Here is a 27458-nt window from a genome sequence, read left to right on the forward strand (position 1 = left end):
TGCAAGTGCATTTATTTCTACAATCCTTTATTCTGTTTTGAGCATTTCTCCTAAATTCCAAATTCAACAGACACTGGAATGAAATGGCTGCCATACACGTAGAGATGCAGATTTAAGGCAAAGCTTCTTCCCGGCTGCAGTTGGCCTTATCAACAAGGCCCGTGACCCCCACCTGACTTGGACTCTTACATTAACACACATAACATAACATAACAGTATACTGCATATTGCACATCCCCATTTCTCTCCTGCTCTGCATTTTACTTTTTATTTAACTTGTTATATCTTATCTGTTATTGCATTTTACTCTTTATTTAAATTTTAAGGTCTTATATATATATTTGTTTTATATACAGTTATTTCTTTCTTATGTGAAGTACTTATTGTGTTTTTATGCTTTATGTTAAATGTATGCACCTTTTTACCAAAGAAAATTCCAGGTAGGTGTAAACCTACTTGGCAATAAATCCTTTCTGATTCTGATTCTGAAGCTGGTGTGTGCTTTTTCTTTTATGGCATTTTTATGGCACTGTTGGTATTTTCTCTCCTGCTGCTGTAAGATTTGATCATATTTGTATATATCTGTGCAACATGAAGTAAAACAAAAACACCAAATCAAGCTTATGTACCATTGATGAACAGTCCTGCTCTCACAAAACACAAGGTTGAACTTAAAATGAATAACTTCTCCATTAAAAAAAGCAGGGAAGGAGACTGACATAGCATTTCTTTTTATAAAGTTTATTAACCAGTTTGAGTCCAGCCACTGTTTATTCCAGCAAAGATATACGATGAAAATGAAAATCATTCAATGTCAAGCCATGGTTTGCTGTAATCCACCAATACTGTTTCAACAATTTCATCTTTTTTGCAACAACTGCAATAAAAATCAACCATAAGCTGAATGCAAAAGTTGAACTGGGTTTGAAATGTGAATGTGTTGTTGTAAGAAATCAGTTCGATGCAAATACCCCCCCCCCCCCCCCCCCCCCCAAGTCTGTATTCATGCTTTCATCATGGCCCTGCTTCAACAATGCTGTATCTCTCATGTCCTTCTCCTTCCACTTCTGTGTAGCCTGGTTGCTGCTTCTGAAACTTCAGTGAAGGCCAGAAGTTCTTGCGTCGCTTTAAAAGAATCAAGAAAAAAACATGTTTGACGAGGAAATTCTGTTTTTCAGCCGTAGCTTGTCTCATGTAGAAAGTGTGGGGCATTTACCTGGATGAGGTAAAGAGGTGATGCAACAGCAGGGTGGCAGCTGATGTAGAGAGCAACAAGTATCAGAGCCAAGAGCAACACGAGAGCAGCTGCTAGACCTGCTATCACTCCTGTGTTTGGAAACGCTTCGCTCCAGGTGGAAGAATCTGGCTTCACATCTGTATCGAGGATGAAGATGCCGGATTAAAAACACGTTTTCTTAACTATAAAGGCAAATACAACTGTGAACTCACCATTGCTTGTCTTTAATATATGATGTCTGGTTTTATCTGAAAGGAGAAATATATGATTTTACTTCATGAATATAATGTTACATGGTGAAAAACTGCGCAATAGAAATGATGAGAGAGCTTTATAGTGTGGGGGAAATGACCTATCAGATGGACTTGTAAATGCTTCTCCTTGTTATGATTTAATGTCTATTTTATTGTGGGGTTTTATTTTTACCTCCGCCAAGGGGGTTATGTTTTCACCCCTGTCTATTTGTTTGTTGGTTAACTGGTTTCTTAGTAAAGAAGATTACAAAAACTCAGGACAGATTAACATGAAACAAATCAAGTGCTTGATCCAGGAATTTTATTCAATATTTCCATTGATTGCCCTTGTAAGACTTAATGCTTCTTCATGAAAAAACCAGCACATCTAGGGGATTGATATCTTACTCTGTACTATTTGGTGAAGCTGAATTGAATTCAAGGGGACTGTTGGGTTTAGGCAGAGGCAAGCGCTCTGAGTACCATTCTATTTTGTTTGTTGGTTTGTATGTTTGTCTGTCTGTCAGCATAGATTACGCAATTATGGGATGGATTATCACAAAACTTGGTTGAAGGATGTTGAATGTCTCAGAGAATAATCCATGGTCTTGAGCCTTGGCGGAGGTATGTGCTATATAGTGAATTTGCCCTCCAATGGAGCCAATAAAAGTTAAAGTTGAAAATACTGTACAATGTATTGCACTGATGCAGATAATTAACTCATCCTCACCATCACTTTTACAGTCTTTTTGTAGCGGAGTCAAAAATGTCACATCCTCGACTTCTGGTGTGACAGAGGAGCTGTCACCTCTGCCGTAATCTTCGCAGGTTGCATCTTTGCTCTGCCCACACAGATTATAACATACATTTATGTATTTGAGTCTCAAAAATGGCAAAAACAAGCAGGTATTTATTCACGATGTCCAGCTGTACCTCTTCCGTACAGGCGTAGTCCAACCATTCCTGTCTGTGTCTATCCATGCCATCTGAACACCTGAAACAACACGGGATGAAAAATAATCATAAGTAATTGATCCTGTGCAAAATTAACACAGCAGCCAACAGTTTGCCTCACTCACCTCTGGAGCACATGACACCAACTGCAACCTGAGGTCTGGTTGGATGAGAGGCAGCGCTCACAGCTGTCATGCTGCAGGCAGGCTGAGCGGAGGGAAGAACAAGTTGATGTTAGATCCCTGAATCTAATCTTTTCTGATATTTTGCCAATGATTTACAAAGACAGGAATCACTCACTGGGCAGCGCAGTGAACTCGACAGCAGAGTGGTTTGTGATCTTTGTCCTGTCTATCTCAACCCTGTGGTACTCGTAAATGGTCCGCCGCTGGGCCTCTGTGTCGGAGATGTCTCAGAGTTACTAAAGATGTTCACGGATACTGGAATGACTGTATCTAAAAGAACATGTATGAACATTATTTCTTACCTGGTGATTGAGAAGAGTTTGATGAGACCATGAAGGCATCAGACAAACCGACCTTCACCGGATGCTCAGCTGAACCAATCATATCTAATGACTGTGGTATCTAGTAAATAGAAATAAAAAGAGAACCCACTTATGCAGCAGGAAGAGAACGATGTCCAAAAAAGTGTTTAAATGCTGCAATGAGCACAAGGTAAATGTCAGCATCTCACGTTTCTGTAACTGAACGAGATGGTTCCTGTTTTGTGAAGCGCAGCCTGAAAGGTGAAGGCCCCCTCTGACTCTCTGCCGGAGAGTCTCACCCGCTCCCACTGGACCACAAACACCTCACCTGGAGAGAGCGGAGGTCAAACAGTAGTCAAACCAAATAGAAGACAGATGTTGATACCCCAGGTAATATCTTACCGTTATCCAGGTATTGCACAGTGGATTCTTTGGAGTGGCTGGGGTCAAAGTTAGCCATTAGAGGTGCGATGTACTGTGTTGTGGTCAGCATACGGTGAGTAATGTCCCCCGTGAAGATAAACCCTGAAAAACGTCCAGATGGGAAAATGTGTAAGGCTCGAGTACGACCCATTACCTTGCATAAACACTTTCCCCCTTTGAACATATTCTGGAAAGGTCACTCGAAACATCTGCTAGAAAAGCACACTGTACCTCCTGTTGCTATGGTAACCTGCCTCAGGTAATGTCCATAAAAGGGAAAGTCAAATGACAGGGCAACCCTCTGCAAAAAAAGAGACGGAGGGAATGAGATATTTCAATGGAAATTTCTTATGCAACTTTCATAGAATTCACAAACCACAGTCCCTGATGTTGAGGTTATGATGTCGTTATCCTGTCGTGGTAAACATTACAATCAGCTGCAAAATGCTGACTTATCTGGACAAAGCTGTACATTTCTCTCGCTCAAAGGTTATTTTTATACATTTGAGAACACCGCTCTTGCTCACTTAGTAATTTCATCACACATATATATTCAGACATTAAAGTTACAATTTAAAAACCATAAGAAACGTATTAAATCAACTCATACTTTGATTCTTTTAGCATTAACTATTACATTTATTTATCTTTCTACCTTCACCAAGGAGATTGTGTCTTTTCTTGTCTGTTTGATGGTTGGTTTGTTTTTACGCAAGAATACACAAATCCACTGGACAGTAAAAACTTGGTGATAGGATTTGTTATGGGTCATGAAAGAACCCATTCAATTTTAAATAATAATATTGTGACATTGTGAGATGGATGTGGTGCAGATCCAAGTAGAAATCCAGATCTAGTGAATTTAAATGTGGCTTCTTGAAGGGGCTGTTGGGTCTTGGCAGAGATATGCGCTCGACTGAGTGCAATTCTATTTTTTTTGATTGGATTCAAATTGCCTGCCTGCACATAGGGGGTTGAAGTATATAGAAGATGAAGAAGTATACAATCATATCACATTCACTGTTAACACACAGCCTTGCCAGAGGAGATTAAATATTCGTATTATTCACTGTAAACCATTGTTGTCTCCAAATACCCCAGGGCTGAAAGTATTGCTAGATTTGAACCAGGGACATCCTGGATCTACCATTGAAATATAACCCCTGTACCTGAATTTTTCCCAGTCTGATGTAACTATTTTGCAAAGATCTGCGTAGACACAACTTGGCCTCAACTTCACAAAAGCCATATTATCAGTCTCAAGATCAACAGGCAAATGGAACAAGTAATGCTGCTGGAGCCACTGATTAACAAGATCGGCCTTGAGTTCAGCCTTTTTGTTTTTCTTTCTAATTTTGTCCATTTATAGTCGTGTTTATAAGAACCACTGCTCTGACTGCTGCTTCTCATGGATTGGATGTTGCTACAAAGAGGAGAATCCTGGGTTCTGTTCATCGGTGTTCATGCATTGTGCATGTTCTGTACTAAAGTGAGCTGAGTGTATCGCAAAGGTGGCAGGTGTTGGAAAACAGAATGGTTCGAGAGCAGGCAGGTGCTGGCAGCTTCTGGCCCGCTGGCAGCTCTTGGCGTGTTCCAACACCTCCCAGTCTCTTAGCTCCCCCTGTTTTACTTTACTCTTCAGGTTGATTTCCCTTCCTGACTTACCCTCACACAGAATGTTATGGAAACATTCAAATGCACTGTACTTCTTTTACAAATGCAAAACCAACATTTGTATATGTGCATGTAATTACTGTATGACTGAATTTCACACAGGACACAGAAAAGAGAATGAGTTTCATTCTTATGCTTCTGAACACAGAAAATTGCATGAATCACATATACTTAAACATTTGACTGTACAAAGGAGATCTTCCAAGATTTCCAAACCTTATTAAAGTAACTATTACTTCTTTAATTAAGCAGGGGGCACCCAGATTTGAACTGGAGACCTCTTGATCTGCAGTCAAATGCTCTACCACTTAGCTATACCCCCTCTTATCATCTGCCAAAAATGGTCTGCTATACAACCATATGAATAAAAATGTCAATGTAATTATCAAGTAAAACAACAGAATGAATTTATATCTTTGTTTATGTTTCAGTTTGAATTATTTCCTTTTTAATCTTATTTAAAAAAGAATTTAAGGAATTTTGACTTTAGGACTGAATATGTTGGGTACTCATATGTTCTGTTTTTGTGTACTTATATGTTCTGTCTACTTATATGTTTACAACAGGGATCATAGATACATTTATTGGCAATCCTGTCTATCCTGCACATATTGCAGAATTGACCATAAAGCTGACTTTGACTCTGAAAATGCACATATGTATTTAAAAACATGATATTGTGATAAAACCACACACGATAGACCTCACCACTCAGCTCAAAAGTGTCTTTAAAAACAGTCGTCACAAAAGCAGAGCAGCTTCCTGGCTGCGTGTTTCCATCAGCTGAGGGAACCTAGAGTTGAACCAGGGAACCTCTTGATCCACAGTGACATCTCGCTGCCTGGCCTCAAACATTACCATACAGAGGATAAACATGGATACATGACTTAGAGAACCCTTTAAAAACAATTTAATCAAAAGTGCTTGATTGTGTCCTATGAGTTTTAAGACATGGTAACTATGTACTTGCACTTTAACACTGTCTCAAAGATCATTGGAAAAATAGATTTAGCTATCAAAACAGTACATTTGCACGCTGGCCTGTGTGAGCTGCTTAGTTTGGCCTCTGTCAAATATTTGATCAGATTGATGAAAAGAGAGTTCATCCAGGTTCTTTTCCAGTACAGTGGATCACTTCAAAGACTACAAGTAGAGACATTTTACACATAGCAGGGGGTTCACATCCCAAGACCTCTTGACCGATAGTGAAAGGATCCAACACTTACAAATGGCATATGCATAAAACATAAATATCTCTTAGAAAGTCAATCGTCAAGTGGACAGAGAAAAAAAATTCTTAATAGCAAACAGGATTGTTGAGGAGATGACCCCTTACACATGAAGTGAAGCAGGGGGCACCCAGATTTGAACTAGGGACCTCTTGATCTGCAGTCAAATGCTCTACCACTGAGCTATACCCCCTACATAATGAATATGATGCATTGTTATTAATTTTATTGTTAACGATTTTGAGGAAATATAGATAAGAAGACAACACAGAAAGAAATGTGTTATTTAACCTGTAAATCAGGTTGAAACTTCTCCTGTTTTGATGCTTTTTATTTTATAAATGCAGTGAAATTCTCTTCCCGAGTAAGTCAAGTGCTTTCACACTGATGCGTTTGAATACAGAATTCCTTTCATAGTTATATTATAATCTGTAAAGAGATTTGATGCTAAATTCTGCTTGAACAATTACTTTTTGTTTATTGAAGCAGGGGAAACCCAAAGTTAAACTAGAGATCTCTCAATCTGAAGTCAAATGCTCTATCACTGAGCTACACCCGCTATGAATCACACATTTCATAGATTATATAGTTTATCATTTTTTATATGAAATATATAGAAAAACAACAAAAGAGAAAGTGTTTCTTTAAACCCGTAATTAAGGATGAATCCTTTCCTGGTTTGTTCTTCACATAAAATATGTTAAAACTGCTATGTGTAAATAAGCCACTTGGTTTCAACCCCCTGCCTCAATCATCACTTTAGAGAGTGAATATATAAGGATAACTATTCAAAACATTTAAAAATGATGCTTCACTGGTGTGGTGCATGCTGCATGCACAAGAGGGAGACAGCCTGATTTGAACTGAGGTCTCTTCATATTCGGACAAGTGCCCTGCCTCTAAGATATACACCATTTAAATTGTTTGAAATACATTTAGAAACCTGTGAAATCACTTGTTACCTCAGTGTCAGATTGAATCATCTCCTCCATCACTCAGCAGCATCTGTAATCTGCAGCTGTCTTGTCACTTACAGTTCCTGCTGTGTTGCAAGTCCGTACATACATGTTGCTAAGAGAGCAGTGTGTTTGAGAAGTGTTGTGTCTGTTAAAGACGTTTGGAAAATGTACAGTTCTCTATCAGAGAGTTACTTTATGTTGCAGATTGATTTCCATCCTGAAGTGTAGTCACACACAATGTTACTTTAAAAAAACATGTTGAAATGGTAAACAGTCTGTTTTTATATCGCTCTTTTCTGTTCTTGATGACCACTCAAAGCGCTTTACAGTTTTCACACACATGAACACACATTCATAGTGTTCATCTATGGGCAGCACTTTTTCTACAAGGGGCCATAGAGAGGTTCAGCATCTCGCCTAAGGACACTTCGGCATGCAGATGAGGGAGACTGGGATTAAACCACCAATCTTCTGGTTTGAGGACGGCTGCTCTACTCAACCACAGCCGCCCAAAACGCAGTACAAATGAGGTTTAATTATCTGTCTGGTTGCATGTAGATACTTTAAAACTAAATTTCAAGCATTTTCATACTGATGCATGTTTGTCTGTAGTTGGATTTCACAATGATTGAACTAAAGCAGGGGGCACCCAGATTTGAACTGAGGACCTCTTGATCTGCAGTCAAATGCTCTACCACTGAGCTATACCCCCAACGAAAATCCTGCACAGTGTTCTTTTCAATCTGCTAGTAAATCATTTTGAAAATAAAGTATAAACGAAGACAACAAAAAGTACATGTACTTACTTTAGTTACCTTTAAAGACATTCTGTCTTTTCACATTCTAACACATCTGAACACAGAAATCTATGTTTATTTTCATTAAAATCTGATATGCTACAAACATGTTTAATAAATTACCAATATTAAACATTTTACTGTACAACGGAGATCATCCAAGACTTTCGATCATATTTGAACAATTAGTATCTGCTTATTAAGGTAGAAGGCAGCTCAGCGCATTGAGATTTGAAATTGGTTGATGAATTGCACTCTTGATGTACAGTGGAAAGCTCCACCGCTGAGCTTATACCCCTTCACAATTTGGATTGAAAATAGTCTGGTACACACCCTTGTGAGTTAATCCATTTATATATTTAGTCAGGTTCCAGGCTGGATTATAATCATATCTGCCAGTTTTGCTCCTGAGAAAGAACTTAGACCACCTTAATATAAGTCACCATGCATGATGTTTTCAGAGCCTCATGCATCACACATATTTACATTGGTTTTAAAAGCATGAGTAATGAGCAATAGAACTTGTTGTTGGCCTGGAAAATTTGAAAATTCAAAAATCCTATTTAAGCTACTCAGGAAAGAGTGCGTGTGTTTTTTTGTGCATGAGAAACTTACCACAGCTTGTTTGTAAGAATTTGACAGAATCCCATGGACTCTAACTTGGCCGTGCCGTACGTCACTCATGTCTACCCATAGTTCACGTGTGCGCTGGTCCTCGGGGCCAAAGTTACGCCATGTGTAATATTTGCCAGAATCCTCCTTCCAGACAGAAAAACACAGGAGGATCAGAGGCTGCGATGGTGTGACTGCATTCAGAGAGTGTGTCATACAGTCATTAAGAGTTCACTATGAGCACAGTTTCATCTTTTGCTGTCATATACATCTCGAAGTGAGTGGAAAAAAGTAATGTTTACTTTCTAAAAGAGGGCAGTGTTTGACTCCAACCAAAACAAAGAGAACTTGTCAAAAGACAAAAACATAATAAACGCCACAAACCATTACAGTCAATGGAAACACTGTGGTGCAACCAGGGTGCAACACTCACCACTACGCGTGTCATGTTGTCTGGCAGAGTGTCAATGGTTAGTCCTCCACCCAAGACTGCCCTGCTTATCATGGACTGGCCTGGGGGAGACCTCCGAACTCTGTGTGGATGACCTTCCCCTCCAGTTGACTCTTCATGGTGCTGTGAGGTCACACTGTACCGATCATCTGTCAGAAAAATCACGAGCATCGGGTTAGCAATGCTGTTATGCTCATTATGTAATATGATGATATACGCAGTTGTATTTTATTTTCTGAAACTCAAAATCCACTGATTCTCTCTCTTATTTAAAAAACAAACAATGTTGAGAAACATTTCAGAGGCCAAATACTTTCTCACTCGTGAGACTCATGTTTACAGCTAAGGGCTCAGCGCTGGGTTTTGTCAGCCTAACGAGGAATTACATTTTGCTTTTGAAATCGTCGGCCGCGGCCTTGTCAGTTTAAACCATTGTTGAATGAAGTCAGAAACTATACAAGAAACATTTAGTGGCGCTCAGGAGGAGCTGTCAGATCCTAAAAACAATGTAAACCATATTTGGTGAGAAACCGGGACGTGTTGGCTCTTTTCTCAAACCACATATCCAAAGCATAGACCAGAGCCTATGAGTCAAAGCCACACTGACGGTTGGGGGAACCTTTTCTAGGAGATAGGAGTTTACGATTTTCTGTGGAGTGTTGAAAAAGGCATGTCTGCTGGCACATTTATACCGAGTCTTTAGGCATGGGCCACCTGGGTGGTCGCCTGCACAAGCAGCCAGAGGGGCCCCAAAGAGGAGAAAGAGGAGACATATTTTGTAATAACTCCAGATCTACTTTTAACAGTCGGTCACTGATGATTCCAGAAGTCTGCAATAATAGCAAAACTCAATTACATATATTTAGCTTCAACAATACAAGTGTTGCTTCACTCCTTTACAAACACATGAACAAGTTTGCTTTGAGTTTTGCTTTTCAGAGTTTACAGTTGTGCTGAAAATTTCCAGTCACGCTTCTTCTCTCTCCACGAGCCAGTTGCTACAAGGAATTGTGTGCTCATAATGAGATTCAAGAATTCATAAAGACAGACAATTGTATAATATAAGCACGGCAAGAAAAATACATGAATAAACCTAATCCTAAAATGTATTCAAATCAAACTGAACCGGGATACATAATGAATTTCCATTTGATCTATCTATCAAATCTAAAAGTATGTAAACAATTCAAAATACTCATTATGCAGGATTTTCCTTTTCAAAATAAGTATTATATTATTTATAAATTAAATGTATTTGAATTTAAATGTAATTGTTTAAAAAAAAAATCTCATTCTTATTTGTTGACAATGTTTCTATCTATTCATCTTTATATATGTTTCTATCTATCTATGTATCTATTTATATGTTTGCATGGTTCTATGTAGTCTATGGTTTCTATCTATATATCGGTCTCAGTTTTTTTTCTGTATTAAGGTAATTGGTTGGTGGTTTTAGGTAGATTACGGGACAACGTGGTGACGTCACAGGTGGACTATATATACCCTGGCGCAGCGGCTTCCGGGTGCGGTGTGTCTTTTCTAACCCTAAATCAGCGCGGCCTCCTGTACCTGACGTTCTCTGTTTTCTCTTCTCTGGCTTTCAGGGAACTACAGGAGGTTTGTTGTTCTCCGGACTAACACGTCTACCACCTAGACGCTCTAACAAAAACAAAAAAGCAAAAGATGGTCACTCCGCCTCGTTCAGTTTCCCGACAGAAGCACCGTGGACGTGCCGCCGTGGTCAGCCCGGCTGCCGCGAAGAGTTGGTCTCTGCTGCTCCGCTGCCTTCGTGTCGGGAGTCTCCTCAAACTGAGCAGAGCAAAGCTGAGCAAGGCGACCCAGCCACACCTGCAGTGGTGTGGCCAGGAAGCTCCGGCTCACACATATGCTGACATGTCAGCTACCTGTTCTCTCCTCACTATGCGACTAGCTTGATTCACAGCCTATGCTAACGCCAGCTAGCTTCCAGCTCTGCACACTGAGTTCCACTAATCACCACGCACCCTGTCCCTCCAGCTGCAGGAGTACTGGCACATGCAGTGGTGAAGGTGGAGTAGATGAAGTGATCCGTATTTAATCTAAGATCCGCACATTAACGAATTAACCTGAATTTAGCGCGAAAAACTGCGTAAATTGATCGGGGCTTGTGTGTCAGCTGCAAATGCTCACCTGACGTCATGCTAACACCTTCAACCAGACCACTACTCTATACACCTGGATGACTGGGTAATGCATCAATGAGGCAATTGAAAGAAGATTTACTGTAAAAAAATTGACTGATCTTCCAGTTTCTTTTTTTTTTTTTTAAACTACCCTCTCAAATGAGAACATTTCCTTATTTCCCCAAATTTTCTATGACAGTAAACCTAACATGTTTTTTTTAAAGTGCATTTTCTATGATTGTTAACTCAACATTTTGGGTTTTTGATATAAAACCATGTTTAACTTCCACTTAGATCAACAAACACTGAGGCACTGAGCCCATACCTCTATTAACGCCTAACAGCTCCCTTAAATACAATGAAGCTGAACCAAAATAGATATCTGTTCCCTTTAAGTCTGTTTTTTTATTAAGATCCATGTATGAGAAATCAATGAAAATGTTGCAAGGCTAAATAAAGTGATAATAAAAATCCTGTATCTGCCCCTTAATCTGAATCCGAAACTAAATTAAATTCTTCCCTGACCCTTACTTACGCCTTTCACCAAGATTCGTGGAAAATCCATCAACTGCAGTTGAAAACATGACCTCTTTGTTGGAGATGACAATGAAGGCCTTGAAACTTGATTTTGATTGTCTCCCTCAAGATATAAAAACCCACCAGAATCAGTATTGTTCTGCCAAGTGGTTCCGATTTCTAATTCTAATTTGCAGTTTATCAAATTATGCTGACTGAAATTTTTGGAGTAAACCTGGGACTTTCAGGGCCCCTGCACAGTTGACTGTTTCCCCCAGTAGGTAATTCAACCGTGTGTTGTAGGTTTGTCTTGATCACATTTTGAAATACTTATTTTCAAATTTGAAACGGTTTCTCATTGGAATGACTGAAATAACCAAATGTTGGCAGCACATTGTTTTTATTAGTTTCTGATGGAGGATGAGTGTGTTCAGCACTTATTGCCAAGGAATAAAACATGTCAGACTCGGTAAAGATGGGTGAGGAGAAAGATATTTAAAGCCTGTGGGTGCATGCTCAGTAAAATGTGATAAAGCCAAACATTTAGGTTTGCAAAACCTTTTAAATTTAATTTAACTTGAAGGCGTAGCTCACTGTTTTGGCAGTAAATAGCAAACTCACAATATAACATGAGCGGTCTTCAATATTGGTCTTGATCACCTGAACTCTGCTTTTTCAAGAAATACTTTCAAGATCAGCCATTTTATACATCTTTCAAGTCTAATTAAAGACAGCAGAGAACTTTTTTACTGGGACATGTTAATGAGAAAACTAACAGACATCTTAATCCTTCCTTACTGCAGTTTTGCAGATGCTCATTGTAAAACAGTGAGCAGTTACGGCCGGGGGCCTCAGCTGCAGTTCGGAGCATTGGTCTTTAATAAAAATCTGAATAAACAACCAGAAAACAAATTTCAGGTCGTTAATTTTGACCAAATTTTGGCCAAATTTTCATGAACCACTAAACAACGTCCTCTGGGCAAAGGAATACAACATGTCAGACTTGGTAAAGATGGGTGAGGAGAAAGATATTCAAAGCCTGTGGGTGCACGCTCTATAAATGTTTGTGAAAAAGCCAAAAATTGAGGTTTGCAAAACCTTTTAAATTTAATTTAACTTGAAGGCATAGCTCACAGTTATGGCAGTAAATAGCAAACTCAAATTATAACATGAGGTGTCTTCAGTTTTGGTCTTGACCACCTGAACTCTGCTTTTTCAAGAAATACTTTCAAGATCTTCCAGTCTAATTAAAGACAGCAGTGAACTTTTTACTGGGACATGTTAATGAGATCTAACAGACGACATCTTAATCTTTCCTTACTGCAGTTTTGCAGATGCTCATTGTAAAACAGTGAGCAGTTAAGGCAGGAGGCCTCCGCTGCAGTTCGGAGCATTGGTCTTTAATAAAAATCTGTATAAACAACCAGAAAACAAATTTAAGGTCGTTAAATTTGATAAATTCAATTTGGCCAAATTTTCATGAACCACTAAACAACATCCTCTGGGCACCCGCACCCAGCCCAGCTCCTCCTACACCAGGGGAAAGTTAGTTGACGTTGGTTTGCAGCCAGTATTTCTGTCCTGAGTGTGGGAGGGAAACACAGGCCTGACGGTCCCTCAGCTTTGTCGTCATGCCAACCCCTAGAGTCCCGACTGTTTGGGACATGGGCGGCTAGGCCTGGTTTAACCATCACTCTGCGTTCACGCCATTAACACTGATGTCTCCTGCGTCATATAACGAGGCTCTGAAGTGACAACCCTAATGACTTGACCTCATTGGGAGCTCATTCTATTTGTACGCGAGTCCCCCCCACGCCCTTTGATTTAATTAGGTAGTGCGTCAATGCATTCACGGCGGCTCATTCATTAAACACTAAATGTGTGATTGTAGAGCACCGGATCCACCCTGTTATGGCATCTATGAGGTAAGAGGAGAAACATTGTGTGCAGTGCTGCAGATAAACATTCTCTGGTTTATAGAAGCGGAGATGGGTGTAGACGTCAAATGTGGATTTACGGCTTAATCACTGGCAGGTGACCAAAAACAGTGATATTGTATAAACTGACAAAAGGTTTACTCATCCAATCCCATATGAATGATTCACTGGATCACACCTCGTCCAAACTCAGCCCCTACTGCTGAGTATCGTGTAACAATTCATACAAAACAGTACAGTGAAAAAAAGAAAACTCACCTTTAAACTTACATATGACTTGATAAAGCAGTGTACACTTTATAGTAATGGTTTTCATAGTAATGACAACCATTTACTGTAAATAAAAACATGAATGACAGCTGAGACTGACTCATGATTGGTCACGCTTGTGTATCCGTACAAACAGGTCCTCACTACAACGGCTCCACCCCCCCACCCCCTGATGATTACTGTGCATACTCTGCCGCTGAATGCTCAAGATGGCAGCGTACTTCTCTGGCATAATTTATCTTCATTTCTGGATAGTGGGAGGAAGTCGAGACACGTTGTATGATTTGTACTGACAGTCTCTGGTCTGAACTTTCATTGGTTTTCAAAGTAGAAATACTGTATCCATAGTCTCAAACCCCCTTTTGAACCTTTTTAAGCTTTTTAATTCAGTGGTGAAACAAGAAACATAATTGACTTCCAATACTTCCACTTCATGTAAAAGTAAACACCCTGCATAAAAAATCCTACAAATAAAGTGCTCATTTGTCTTTTGTTGCAATGCACATTAATTCAATAAAACAAATTATTTTTATGTCTCTGCTCTCACAGGGTGCTGCATAAACAGAGTATTTACTTACTGCAAAATCCACCCCAAAAACCCAAAGGGAGAACATTGTAGCAGAATACCAAAGTGATGAATCAATATCTTCTTTTCGGACAAAGAACAGGGGTGGTGCCGTGGTTGGAAGACAATGCATAAACATATTTAATGGACCCTCTCACTATTAGTTGATTGTGGACACGGATGAGGTTTGAGCTGAATTCAATTTAAGTTTGAAACAATTTATTTAAGGGTGAAAAGTCAAGAAAAAACAATGGGAACAGGACTGGGGAAAAGTCTGGTTATATTAAACAGGAACTTTTTTTTTCAAGTAAAGGCAGTAGAGAGGGCAGCTGTTTAGTTACAAGAACTGACCTCTCTCCTCTCTTTCCCAAACCACGACGTTTAGCTGTCTTTTTCTGTGAGTGGTCAGCTCAGAGCGGTATGAGAGGACACACCCTTCCTGAGCAGAGGCTGCAGCAGTTGGCACCGACGCCTCCACATCAGCCACAATAAACATGTATAGTTAATTTCAAAGAGTGTGTGTGTATTGCATTGCAGACGTGCAATTCCTCAGTGTATTTCCACCCAATACATTTCATCCAATTAAACATTTTGTGTTGAAATTTGAAGTATTTGTGAGAAAAGCAATGTGCATATTTAACTTCCACTTTTGTTAAATACTAAGGAAGCAGAGGAGCCTGTATATCTCAACTGAGCTGCTGATGTAACAGCACAACCTTAAATAAATAACACTCGGAATTTCTCAAATGACAAATACAATTAGGATCATTCAAGAGACGCTGAACGAGTTACATTTCATGATAAAAATATATGAAAACAAGAGACATTCCAATTTTGGTCCAAATCTTGTTAAGAAAACACAGGAGCACTGATTTTGTTATAAAGTCGTTGTTTCTGCTTTTTATTTTCTGATAATAGAAATGAAGGAGTATTGACCAAAATCATTTCCCATGCAAATCCTCCAAATTACAGCATAATTCCAAATAAATTGCTAAATTGTTGGCAGATAAAATCATTTGTCCCTGCTGCTTTACTCCTAAAGTCAACTTGGACCTAGCCTTTTATAAAATAAAGAATCAATCTGGAATCCATGGACCACTTACTCTGATCCAATCTTACACAACATTTTTCTTCCTCCTATGTTTTTCATTCTTGCAGCTCCAACATGTCTGGAGTAGCTTCAGGCAATTTGTTAAGCAAACTTCTCAGAGGGACGAGAGACGAGAGGCCAAACACTGAGGTCACCGTCGGGCACACAATTGAATCTCGGCCCGTGGGGGCTCTGTGTTTTCACAGTCTGGTTAGCGTCAGAGAACTCCCTTAAGACCAAAGTTTCAAAACTGAACAATTTATAAAGTTGTGTGACGAGGCAGATAAGAGTGATTGGGTGATGGACAGGAAGGTATGTCGGGTCAATATTTCCAGCTGACCTCTGATTTTCCACATGTCAGATTAATTTGATGTTTAGGCTGCAATACATGTTTACCTCGGCAGAATGGGTCTCCTTAACTCACGATAAGGATTGGATAAATTCATATTTTGATGCAGTTATAAAATAGCGTTTCATTTAATCATGAACCTGATAATTTCAAACATCTTATTCACACACAGCCACCATGTTAAGTTATAAATCCCAACTGGGGTGAATGGGGAGGCACAAGAGAAGTTTGTGAGTCAAATTACTCAAAATATGAAAAGTATAAAAAAAACAAAAAAAAAAGCATAAAAATCCTCTATTACATTCTGAATCTCTCCACTTCCTAAAACATATCTTTACATTTATAAAACACTATACATGGCAGCTGATGAAAGCAATGCCTCTCTCCACACTCTAGCAGGGAGGCAAGAGGAAAAACAAACTCCAGATCTAATTTTAAACTCTTGACACGTGCTGTTTGCGGGTTGTTGTTCAGACTCAGGCACATGCTTGTGGAATCGGGTATTTTTATTATACACTTTATTGTAAACTAGGTCATTCACTTTAATGTGTAACATATAAAGAGCATGGAATGCCCATTTGCTGCCCCACAAAGATTCCTCCTTGGCTTCTGTGGTTAAGTTAAAATAGCAGCGAGGCTCAGACACAGTATTAATGTAAAAATAGATGAAAGAGAAACTATCCTTTTTAATTGCATGACTAATGTGTTAGTTAATTAATAAAGTTTAGTTACAGAGCTTTCACAGCATTAAATGCAAAAATTGAATTAAAATATTAGCTGGAGAGGCTGGAGATGATGAAGTCAGTAAGATGTTAGTAAGATCAAGAGATGATGGAGGAAAAAACACCACTCACCTGTTTGCTGTTGATCTGTAGCCGGCTCTGTTTGTGGAAGACAGAGGAGCAGCATCACTAAGCTGAACCACATCACGGACAGCAACAGATTTAAAGAAAAGTAAAATTGACTAAAAGCTTTGTCTTCGCTCCTATCTTCTTCCTCTTTTTCTCTTTGCAAAAACACTTTTGTCCAAATCCCACTTCCATCCGCCGCCCTCTCCACACACCACCCCGTTTCTAAGTACGCCCTTTCTCTCCTCCTCGTTGCTGTCCGTCTGTTGCCATGGGGATTGGAGAGGCACAAGGATCAGCTGATGAGGCTTTGGAGCAGCTAAGAGAAAGTTGATCCTGTGCACTCTTTTGTTTTTTAATTGGGTTTCTATCTTCTTTCTATCCACAGTGTCTTTCTCTGTTTGGGATTCCAGCACCATACTGTGTGATGAAGGTGTAAATGGGATCATCTACTGGAGTCTGAGCTGCAGCAGAATGGCGCCTCCTTCTGTCCAAACAGCTGCAAGGACAGAAAGAAATCTGCCGTCTCAGATTAGACATGAATATGGATGCTGCCAATGCCAGCCCTTAAATCAGTACTAAGTATGATGTTTCATATTCCATGTCATGACTGTTTATAGCTCCTCAAAACACTGAGCATACTTCCAAACAACAACATATTTTTGTCCCTGTAGAACAGAGGAGTCTATGTGTTGCAAGTTTTTCCTGAACACAAAAGGTAAATAAATAAAAGCTGTGTTGTTTATGGCATGTAAAAGAAAGAAAGATTTACAAGGCCTGGGGCTCTTTGTCTGTGCCACAGCCTTCATTGTTTTGTAACTGCTTTTGGAGCAAACATGGGATCCTTATGGCTGCTTGACTCACAGCTGGAAAGGCAATCAGTGCCCCATCCAATAACCTAGGCCGTACACACACGTCGCACCAGTGCCACAGCAGCAGGCGGGATCTGTCCCACGGCGAGGGGCCGATGGAGGCGTGGGTGAAGTGTTTGAGACCTCTAAGTACTTCTGGAGTTTCAGGGGTAAACATTGTCGCCGCCAGATCCAATACAAGTTGAAGTAACTGGGGACCAAAGCTTCAGACGGAAAAAAACAACAACAGAATAAAAACATCACATGGCTCCATACTGCTGGTGTGATGTCATCCAAGGGTCCACAAGCACCAACATTCAGATCAAAATACTGTTTGCCCCTGAAACTCACTCCATCAGAACAGGGGTGAGTGGATAATGTGTGAATTTTCATTTTTTGGTGAACTATCCCTTTAAGGTTTCTTTCTTACTGTACATAGAGTTAGGAACCAGCCATTATTATGCACAGCAACAACACAGGAAAACAAGTGTATGAAGAAAATATATATTTGTCCTCTTGGTGAAAGAAAGTGTAGCTTAATGTAGAGAATATCCAGAAGTTATTTTCAAATTACTTAATTAGTGACTTAACGGACTCTTCCTTCAGTATAACAACAAGCCCTAATATTATCATGTGATAAAAGCTACAAGATAAGTTTGTGATTCAAATTCCACGAAATCAGAAAAGAAATAAAACCAATACTTCGTATTTCATTCGGACTCAATCAACTCCTAAAATATCCATCTATATTCATACAGAACTATGGCAGCTGAAGAATAAAACAACATTTTCATATTCCCGTTTTCTAAAAATGAAGTTGTGTTTTACTTACTGTGCATAAAGTTAGTATCACTTTTATTGGAGTGTACTGAAGAGGTGATTCCAGGTTAAAACCATTATTTTGTACATAGCGAACCACAAAGGGTGACACAGTTACAGAGAGAAAACAAGTTGAACTCTTGAAGATATGAGTTACAAGGGCGTGTTTGATGTAAAAAGAATGACTCAAATTAACTTAATGAGTCTTTCTCTAGCATTACAACAAGCCCTCATATTATCATGATCATAGATGAAATGGTGATTATGAGTGGAAATATTTCCCCTCCTTGCTTTAACAATAGCTTAACGACGTGGTTTCCTGTTTTTTAATCATGCATATGAGCAGGAAGCGGCATCAGTGGTTGGAACTTAACATATCACAAATACTTTATTGTACTGTTCGTTGCTTTTCACTGAATTGTACTGCATTGTGTCTGACCTGCCAGGAGTTTGGGCTCTCTGGCCTTCAACCTCACTCGATCATGTTTCCAGTATTATCAGTTGTATCTTGTTTTTCTGACCCATTTTTTTTTTTAAATAGTTTGGATTGACATGCAAAGTTGTATTTTTGTTTCTGTAACCTGGCACACCTTTTGTTGTGGTTCCTATCTGTGTTTTGCTTTGTCATGATGTTTCTCATTTTTGTGTTGTAAAAGTTAAAATATCATAAAACAAACTATTTCATTATTACTTTAATTATTATTATTATTGATTACATTAAAATGTGTACGTTAGATAGATCAATGATAATATGAAATGTGTGTTTCCACAGATGCAGGACTGTTGCAGAGTTACAATAAAACACTGCTGGAATGTAAAGACTCTTCATTTGTCTAATTCAGTATAAGTGAGCCTCATGTTAATTTCAGCTGAGGACTAGACTGGAGGAGGAATATTTACAGTGAAAAATAGAGCCAGGGAAACATATATTTTGCTTGTGTCAGCATTATAGAGCTTTCATGACTTTTCAATAATTTAAAGATATAAAGTGGTTCTTAGATAATATTTCAGCATTTCTCATAAATCAGAACACAATTTCACACAATGCATAATGTTTATTCAAAATTAAAATAGAAACAAATGCAATAACATGCAAGGTAATGCGAATTGTACAATAAAACTGTTTATCTTTATACAAGTTAGAGGTAAGATTTAACTTAAAGTCTCCCAATGCAGTATTTGTTTGCAGTAAGATCTCATATAAATCAGATTCAAAATACAAAACAAAACACAAAATACTCCCATCCTTTCTATCATATTTATTACACGCTGAACAACACAACCACCTCCGCCTGATGTTGCACAGCTCATGCCTGCACTTTATTCCATGCAGCCTATTGTTGCACTTATCCGCACCAGTTATATATCTTACAAGTATATATTTCTTCCTTCCTCACACACTATTTCTCTCTGTAAATATTCAATTATTATCCTTTAATCGCATATTTATGTCAACGGGAGTGGTAGAATGCTTTTCACTGCATTTCGTACTGTGTATGGCCGGTGAATGTGACAAATACATTTTTAATGACTAAATATTAAAGTTCAGTCATATGAGGAATGTTTGCCAGATTACTGAAATATAATCAAAACCACTGAGCAGCTCATGGTGCGGATATTAAGCTGATGTTCGTTTTCAAAACCATTAAATTATCAAGGTTTTTTTATTTAAAATGTAATAAAAACACAAACGGGTTCGAATCAGGATGCTGCCCAACACCTTTTTGTTTTCGTGAATTTTATATATTTATAAGCTGTAGGAAATCCCACTGATTGTATCTATAAGGTTAATTTTCCATTAGGACAGTAATACTTCTGCCGTAGTTTATACTTTATTGATCTAGTAGATAAATTACAGAGTAACAGTATCTACAGTAAACACTAGTGATGAAAACTCAATGGTGGACGAACAGAGGAACCTCCGTCACTGCAGCCTCCTCTGCTCCACCGGGACATGGCTGAACCCAGCGGGCTCGGACCACCTCATCCGCCCGGCAGACCCCCTTCAGTTCCCCGCATGGACGGGACAGTGGAGTCGGGAAACCACTGCCTATTCGAAGCTACAAGACACAATCCTGTCCGCCATCTTCCTCATGCCAAAATACAAACAAGGGCTTAAACAGGAAGTTCCAGTTCGAAGGGAGGTCGCACGATGGAAAAAACACATGAGCACCTCTAGTGGAACCAAAAGAGAACTGACTTATTGCTATGATTGTAGAATGTATACTTTGTTTATTTATTCATATATATATATATATTTGTTCATTTTATATAATTTCATTTGTCAATCATGTGCCTTGTTGTATTGTATTATTTGTTATATTTTAATATACCTCTATGTTTGTATATGGAATATGTTCAGGAGCTTCTCTGACGACATCAACATGTTTGCGGAAGTATTGGTGTAGTTTTTGTGGATGAGACAATTCACAAAACCACAATCGCAACGTTCCCAAACCAGAAGCCGGAGGTGGATAGAAAAATCCGCCACGTTATGAGAACCTGGACCACAGCCAAACAATTTATTACGTAGGGCCACCACAAGATGAACAGGAATATAGAGCGACCGACGGTATAAACCAAGCTGTATTCTGCCAAAAGCGTTATACTCATCAGATCAATGAAATACCATACACAGAAAAAGGTTGTGATAATAACATTTATATATGGTTGTTGAATCCTCACACGGATACAGGGGGTATAGCTCAGTGGTAGAGCATTTGACTGCAGATCAAGAGGTCTCCGGTTCAAATCCGGATGCCCCCTAACTTTTTTTTTTTGCGTTTTCGTTTTCGCTTTCGTGAGTTCTACTTAGTTTACAGAAAGACACACATATTCAGAGTCATATCAAATCACACTGACTGTAGGTAGAGAATCACAGTTGCTGTAGGTATAAGGTTATTTTTGCTTAAGAAAAGTAACCCATCTGCTTTAATTTATGCTCCTTTATTCGAATAACAAACGTGGAGATAAATAAGAATATAAGAAACAACAGTATCTGTAGCACACACTCGTGTTAAAAACGAAATGTGATTTATTGTGTCGTGCTACCAAAGTACCAACACCAGGTGCTGAGACTGGGACTGTTTACTCATTTGTTCTCCGTACTTTTAAAGCAGGTATAACCCGCGAGGGCATGCTGCATAGCCAGAAACAGAGAACATTGCAGCTGACAGAGAGAGGACACACACACATATTGAAATAATAATATTTAATTAAAAAACTTTATACAACACAATATACACATTTACAATATGAATTCAATCACTAGCAGCTAGCTCATTCCCCGCCAATATCAAATATATAGGTCAAGAGCTTATTTTCAAAATAAATTACTAAAAATATGTTTAGGTTGAACCAAACAGTCCTGTTGTTCTCTGGTGTAAACATGAAGTCTTTCACCTGGTGCAGACTCGTGTCCCAAAGCTGCACAGGAGCAACAGCACCTGTTTACAGTCTCCTCAGTTACAGTATGGTGCTCCAGGCTTGATGCTGTAGGCCACAAACTTACTTTGTGATTCAAAAGCTGTTTTTTTATGAGGAATCATCTCCAGATAACTAAAACATAATCACACCACAGGACGGCTCTTAAAACCGTATATTCAGCATGTTCATTCATCCACCCTGAGACTCAGCCAGACAAGGGTGAGGCCCGCCCTTGAGGGAAAGGCATACTGTGCTGTAGGTGTGGTGACGCAGACTCAATCACAGACAAAATGTTCACAGGGCTCTCCCTAAACACTGTTAATGATCCTGACACTTTAGCCTGTGCAGCGTCTTTGAGGTTGGCTCAGTATCAGGAAGTTTGATCCAGTTTTTTCAGTTTGCTACGACCCTTGACCTCATCCAATCCAGACTGGCAGGTAGACTAGAAAGAGAGAAGAATAAGAAGGTCATTCAAGCACACGTTGATGGTATTTTGCTGTCGGCTATGTGCGTTAACTGTCAGCTTTGAGTCACGCACTATGATGGTGGTAGAGAGAAAGAGAGAGTGCTGGGTGTGTGGGACTCACCCTTCTCCTGTCAGGGCGCAGCAGGCCTGGACATGCCAGGAGTGAGTTGTGATGGAGTCGAGTGTGAGGCACTGCGAGATCTCTTTCGCCGTCATCGAGCCTTGCATGTCCTGTTTGTTGGCCAGAACGAGGACGGCTGCTCTCTGTAGGTCCTGCGTAAAAACAAGAGTGGATGGATTAGCAGTGCTGCTTCCTTTTCTGCATGTATGTTTTTTTCAGCTCTGATATTTAGGCCCACAAGAGGAAACCACCAAAAACTGTCCCCACGTCACGTTCGAGAACAAAGAACGGCCTCAGCGGAATATTTAAACACATGACGACGCGCTGACTCACACAGTCTACGCTGAAACTTCCTCATTGTTTACTGTGGTTGGTAAGCGAGCTATGTCGTAATACGTGACAGTGGGAATGTATTTCACATATCAAAACATGATATGTAGTCAGGGCAGTTTCACTAATGCTCAACAAGGTTTTTACGTCATGGCAGGTTTTACGTCAAGGCAGCATTCAAACTAAAAGAGGAATGTTCCTTTGCTTTATTGTGATTTTATCTACCAGTCTAACGTTATTTCTTCCTTTTGAAGCACGCTGTAACATTGTTAAGAAAAGTACCACATAAATAAAGTTTTATTACAATTATTATTGTTAATTAATGAGAACTTATAAATAAAAATTATTATCATTTGAACTCTCCTTATTTATTTGTATTTTTACAAGTAAATAAAACTCTAAATATATAGAAGTATATATGTTGATCACTGATTAAAAGCAGATTCTTAAGTTTTCGTCAATATAAAGTACTATAAAATCATTTAATTAGCAGTTATAGTCATTTTATTTAATTAATTGCTTACCACCAAATGTAATATATTTGTAAGGAGATAAAAGTGGTTATTTATGTATTTATCAAGAACCATAATGAATGGATAATCAGATAATACAGTGAATTACATTTGTAATAAAATAAGCCTTCCCTGGAGTTGTTACAGAAAAATACTGCACTAAACATGAATGAATACTTATATATGATATAGTATATTTTATATTATATACGAAAGTATAATATAATATCTTATAGTACATCATAACGTAAGCATACAAATTTTCTCATAACAGTTATATAGTTGTATTTTATATTATACCAACTTTGTTTTATTAAATTGTCATTCATTAGAAGATGTTTACTATTGCTTCTAACGACACCATATTGTGTTATAAACCATTTTTTGGCCGTTACCGAATATGAAATGGGCTTGTGCAAAACCGTGACCAGAAACATCTCAGTCATTACACCACACAGACACACAAGCACACAATGAAATGAGATCTTAGTTTTGTACCTCATGTGCGAGCATTAGGTGCAGCTCCTCTTTGGTTAGAGTCAGACGTTCTCGGTCGGTGCTGTCCACAACCACGATGACAATCTGTAAACAACATGACAAAAAAACAAAACATATGGATTATTATCACTATTATTGCTACATTAATTTTGTATTATTACACAATTAAGAGATATGTCATAATATCAAAGGCCATTTTATCAGTGAAGGAAACACAAGTCCTCTTCTGCAGACATGTGATATAGTTTATCATGTAACAGGCTTTATCATCACAAGCAGCAGGGGATGATAATAAAGAGCCAGAGTAGGTTAATGCAGCTCAGTCAGCACAAGCCAATAAACATTTAGATTGCTTTCTGTTTCTGTCTTAGCTCTAGACTATCACATGTCACAGCCTGTGTCAACTATCATTGATGTATATATTGAATTTTAAGTGATCAATGTTTTTCCGTGAAAACGATATCTCAAGAAACTTATTTTGTGCAAATGTTTATTCGGACTCAAAGATGAACTGATTAGATATTGGTGGTCGAAGCCCAAAGGTCACCAAACAAAACCCCTTTTTTGTGTGTTCCTTTAAAAGACGCCTCAAGAGAGAGCCCTTTCAAATCAGGCCATTTGGTTGCTAGTAATTCCACGTTCTTTGTGTTTTGGAGGAATAAATATGCGGACAGCTCAAACTTAAATGTACATAATATGTAGCAGCAAAATGTTGTACTTCTGACTCTTATGATCAATTTCTAAACTATGAAAAGTGTTTCAGTATCTTCACATACAGTTTACAGTGGATAGAGATCTTAGTACAGTTAGTGATCCACACCTCTGTTTTGCCGAAGTACGAGTTCCAGCTGGCTCGAAGGCTGTCCTGTCCTCCAATGTCCCAAACCAAGAAGTGTGTCTTCCGCACGATGATCTCCTCAACGTTGCTGCCGATGGTCGGGGACGTGTGGACGGCCTCCTTTGTCAGACTGGATAAGTTTGTGAGGGAAGAGGAGGAAACATTTTACATGAAACAGAAGAAATGGCAGCACGGACATGAAGTAACCTGAGATTATCCATGATCACTTACAACTGGTAGAGGATGGTCGTCTTTCCTGCGTTGTCTAGACCCACTATGATGACTTTATGCTCTGCAGGAAAGGATTACAAATATTTATTGTGGTCCGACTTGAACGCATTCTAATCTGGAGCTGCATGATGAGTTTGAGGGCAGCGTAAGATACACAGAGATAAGACAGGGACACGTACAGGACCTTGGTGTCCTGAGCAGAGTAAAAATGGTGCTATTACATCACCACATAGCTGCAATGCCTTTAAAATAATGGTGTCAAGTTGAAGAATTCTTGTACAATACTTAAAATGAATGAAGCTGAACTTAACAGTGTCATTGTAGGTCAGACAGAATCAAAACAAAATAATTTAACAAAGGGATAAAACATATATATGAAAAATATACACTGAAATGTCTTAGTTTTACTGTAGGTTAAAAAGAATGATAAGACACTACAGTGAAAAATATAACTCAAGATTCTTACTTTTACTCTAGTCAGCCAGAATAAAAAGAAATGCATTAATATAAAGTTATAAAACACTTTAGAGGGGGAAAAAAACATTTAACAGTCTTAATTTTATCGTAAGATGGTTGAATAATACTTCTCAATTAAGTGATAAACCATTATTTCACAAAGGTGATAAATATGAACTTAATAATCATATATTTTAAATGAGCCTTAGTCTAAAGTCTTACCTTTGTCACCAAACACAGCCAACATCTTTGTGAGCAGGAATCCCATGTCCAACACTTGTTTGTGATGAGGAGAGTAAATAAATGTTGTTATATATTATTAACACTAACGAAGTGGAGGAAGACTTCAGTGTGTGTTCTAAGCTGACTGTCGGTACAACTCTCTTTACCTCCACATAAAAACACCAGTTTCTGTGGGAGGAGCTTCAGCAAAGTTTCTTCTGCTGACTGACACTCACACGGACAAAGTGCACATTAGTGCTGCGTTCAGGTGCCATGGGGAATATCTGAACTGAGGCAGATAAGGAACCCAGCAGGACAGTAAACACTGGTCAGTTTGGGTGTTTTCCAGTTGTGTAAAATAAGCATTACTGCTACAATAAAAGCAGTACACACACTAACAGTAAAAGTAAAGTAAAAGTAAAACTAAAGTTTCCTAAAATGTCCACTGGAAAGCACCCCCTCCCTTCTCCCTCCCTCCTTCACTCCATACATGGACAGCGAGGTGAGGCAGCTTTCCTTCCTCCTTCTGTAACAAGAGGAAACTATTTATTATGATCTAACAGAAAGCAAAACTGGCTATTGAAAGGATTTCCCTAGAGTTTCCACTGAAAAGTCCAGATCTGTTCAGGGACTCTCCACTTCCAAGAACTCTGTTCCAACAGCAACGACAAAAAAACGGCAATAATTATAGAGAAATTAGAGTTCCAACGCATAATGGATTTTTCATGGACTTAACGACCCTACAGCAGGCCTATATAAACTTATTTCAATTAACTCCAGCATGTATGATGATAGAACACCAGCATGGGAGGAGAAAGAGAGGAAGGAGGAGGAGGGAAGGAGAAAGAAGAGGACGAGAGCATCTGTAAATAAGAAATCTTTAATTATGGATTGAATTGAGACGTTTCAGCTCCAACCGACAAAGGGTTTGAAACAACAGCTCTCTAAACCTACCAAGCTCTTCACCACCTCTGCTGTATAGACTGTCGAATAACTCACGTTTGAGCCTCAGCTGGAAACCACCATCTCATCTGTGACACTCTCTCCGCTGCAGAATCAGCAAGATAGATGACAAAGAGAGCCTGAGAAATAAAAGCCACATCCTGGAAGCAGCTGCTCTTCAACTTCAGTCTTTTGCTTATGTGTGTTCTTACAGGAGCATTTTAGAGTAGATCATCCCTGTCAATGCAAAGCAGGGAACAATAAAGTGACAAAGGTCCTTCTTCATTTATTTCTTTATGAGAAGTAGATCTGTATTTCACTAGAAGCCAACTGTCTGGTCTTTGTTAAGGTTTTGCAGGTTCACACTCATGATAGCACCTTAACTGGATAATCATTTCTACAGGCAGGGGGTTGTTAGGTGTTAGACTGAACATTGTTACACAACAGTCTTTTGTTGTATCTTTCTCAAAATAATGAAGTGAAGGAAACTCAGGAAGAAGAGAGAAAAACTCACTTCTGATGTCCATAAAAGTCAACAATGCTAACAGCTAGAAAAGATTCACTCTGAAACCAAACAGTTCATACTTGTTTTCAGGTGATAACTTGTGGATATTTGAAGAAATTCGCTTAAGGCAGGCTTGAGATATCATGTTCAAAAGGCCAAAAACATGATTTCTGAGATCACTGTGACCTTTGACCTTCAACCATAATTAATCAGTCAATCTGTGAATCTAAGTGAACGTTTGTGCCAACCTTAAGAAGATACTCTGAAGTAGTTCTTTATTATTCGATAATGCGTTCACGAGGCAAAAAAGTTTGTGAGAAGTGACCCTTCCAAATCCTACTAAGGTCATCCTTACACATGTAATGAAATTCCCCATGGATGTTCTGTATATACTACATCAACTACTTACATCTAATAAGTTCATCTTTGACTCCAAGTTGTTCGTGAG

The 27458-nt window shown here is 38.9% G+C and overlaps 2 protein-coding genes and 4 non-coding genes across 6 annotated transcripts; 1 reads left to right on the forward strand and 5 right to left on the reverse strand.

Moving 5' to 3' along the window:
• Positions 1-1014: 1014 nt before the first annotated feature.
• Positions 1015-17066, reverse strand: LOC133022937 (plexin domain-containing protein 1-like). Its single transcript, XM_061089840.1, is given in 14 exon segments — positions 1015-1125; positions 1217-1374; positions 2201-2312; positions 2404-2464; positions 2550-2631; positions 2725-2820; positions 2912-3011; positions 3121-3239; positions 3314-3436; positions 3566-3635; positions 8609-8752; positions 9039-9205; positions 16983-17027; positions 17030-17066. Coding segments are annotated over 14 exon segments (1425 nt in total).
• Positions 5259-5330, reverse strand: trnac-gca (transfer RNA cysteine (anticodon GCA)). The gene has a single exon. It is a non-coding gene; the product is annotated as a tRNA-Cys (tRNA).
• On the reverse strand, positions 6359-6430 carry trnac-gca (transfer RNA cysteine (anticodon GCA)). Its single transcript has one exon. It is a non-coding gene; the product is annotated as a tRNA-Cys (tRNA).
• trnac-gca (transfer RNA cysteine (anticodon GCA)) lies at positions 7837-7908 on the reverse strand. The gene has a single exon. It is a non-coding gene; the product is annotated as a tRNA-Cys (tRNA).
• Positions 17067-21157: 4091 nt separating the features above from the next.
• Positions 21158-21229, forward strand: trnac-gca (transfer RNA cysteine (anticodon GCA)). The gene has a single exon. It is a non-coding gene; the product is annotated as a tRNA-Cys (tRNA).
• Positions 21230-21659: 430 nt separating this feature from the next.
• Positions 21660-25730, reverse strand: arl5c (ADP-ribosylation factor-like 5C). Its single transcript, XM_061089941.1, has 6 exons — positions 25564-25730; positions 24886-24946; positions 24637-24784; positions 23817-23900; positions 22477-22628; positions 21660-22331 (listed from the first exon to the last, which is right to left on the reverse strand). The coding sequence occupies exons 1-6, from the start codon at positions 25607-25609 to the stop codon at positions 22283-22285; spliced, it is 540 nt and encodes a 179-aa protein (XP_060945924.1). The 5' UTR covers positions 25610-25730; the 3' UTR covers positions 21660-22282.
• Positions 25731-27458: the final 1728 nt, after the last annotated feature.

The sequence above is a fragment of the Limanda limanda genome, chromosome 17 (genome assembly GCF_963576545.1).
Source record: "Limanda limanda chromosome 17, fLimLim1.1, whole genome shotgun sequence".
Lineage (NCBI taxonomy): Eukaryota > Metazoa > Chordata > Actinopteri > Pleuronectiformes > Pleuronectidae > Limanda > Limanda limanda.

What these genes read in the sequence shown, in the direction of transcription:
- arl5c (XM_061089941.1), bottom strand. Translation starts at nt 25,609, where the DNA reads ATGGGATTCCTGCTCACAAAGATGTTGGCTGTGTTTGGTGACAAAG. An exon ending in GGCTGTGTTTGGTGACAAAG is followed by an intron (nt 24,947 to 25,563) that starts GTAAGACTTTAG and finishes CCTTTCCTGCAG; the next exon opens with AGCATAAAGTCATCATAGTG. An exon ending in CGTACTTCGGCAAAACAGAG is followed by an intron (nt 23,901 to 24,636) that starts GTGTGGATCACT and finishes TGTTGTTTACAG; the next exon opens with ATTGTCATCGTGGTTGTGGA.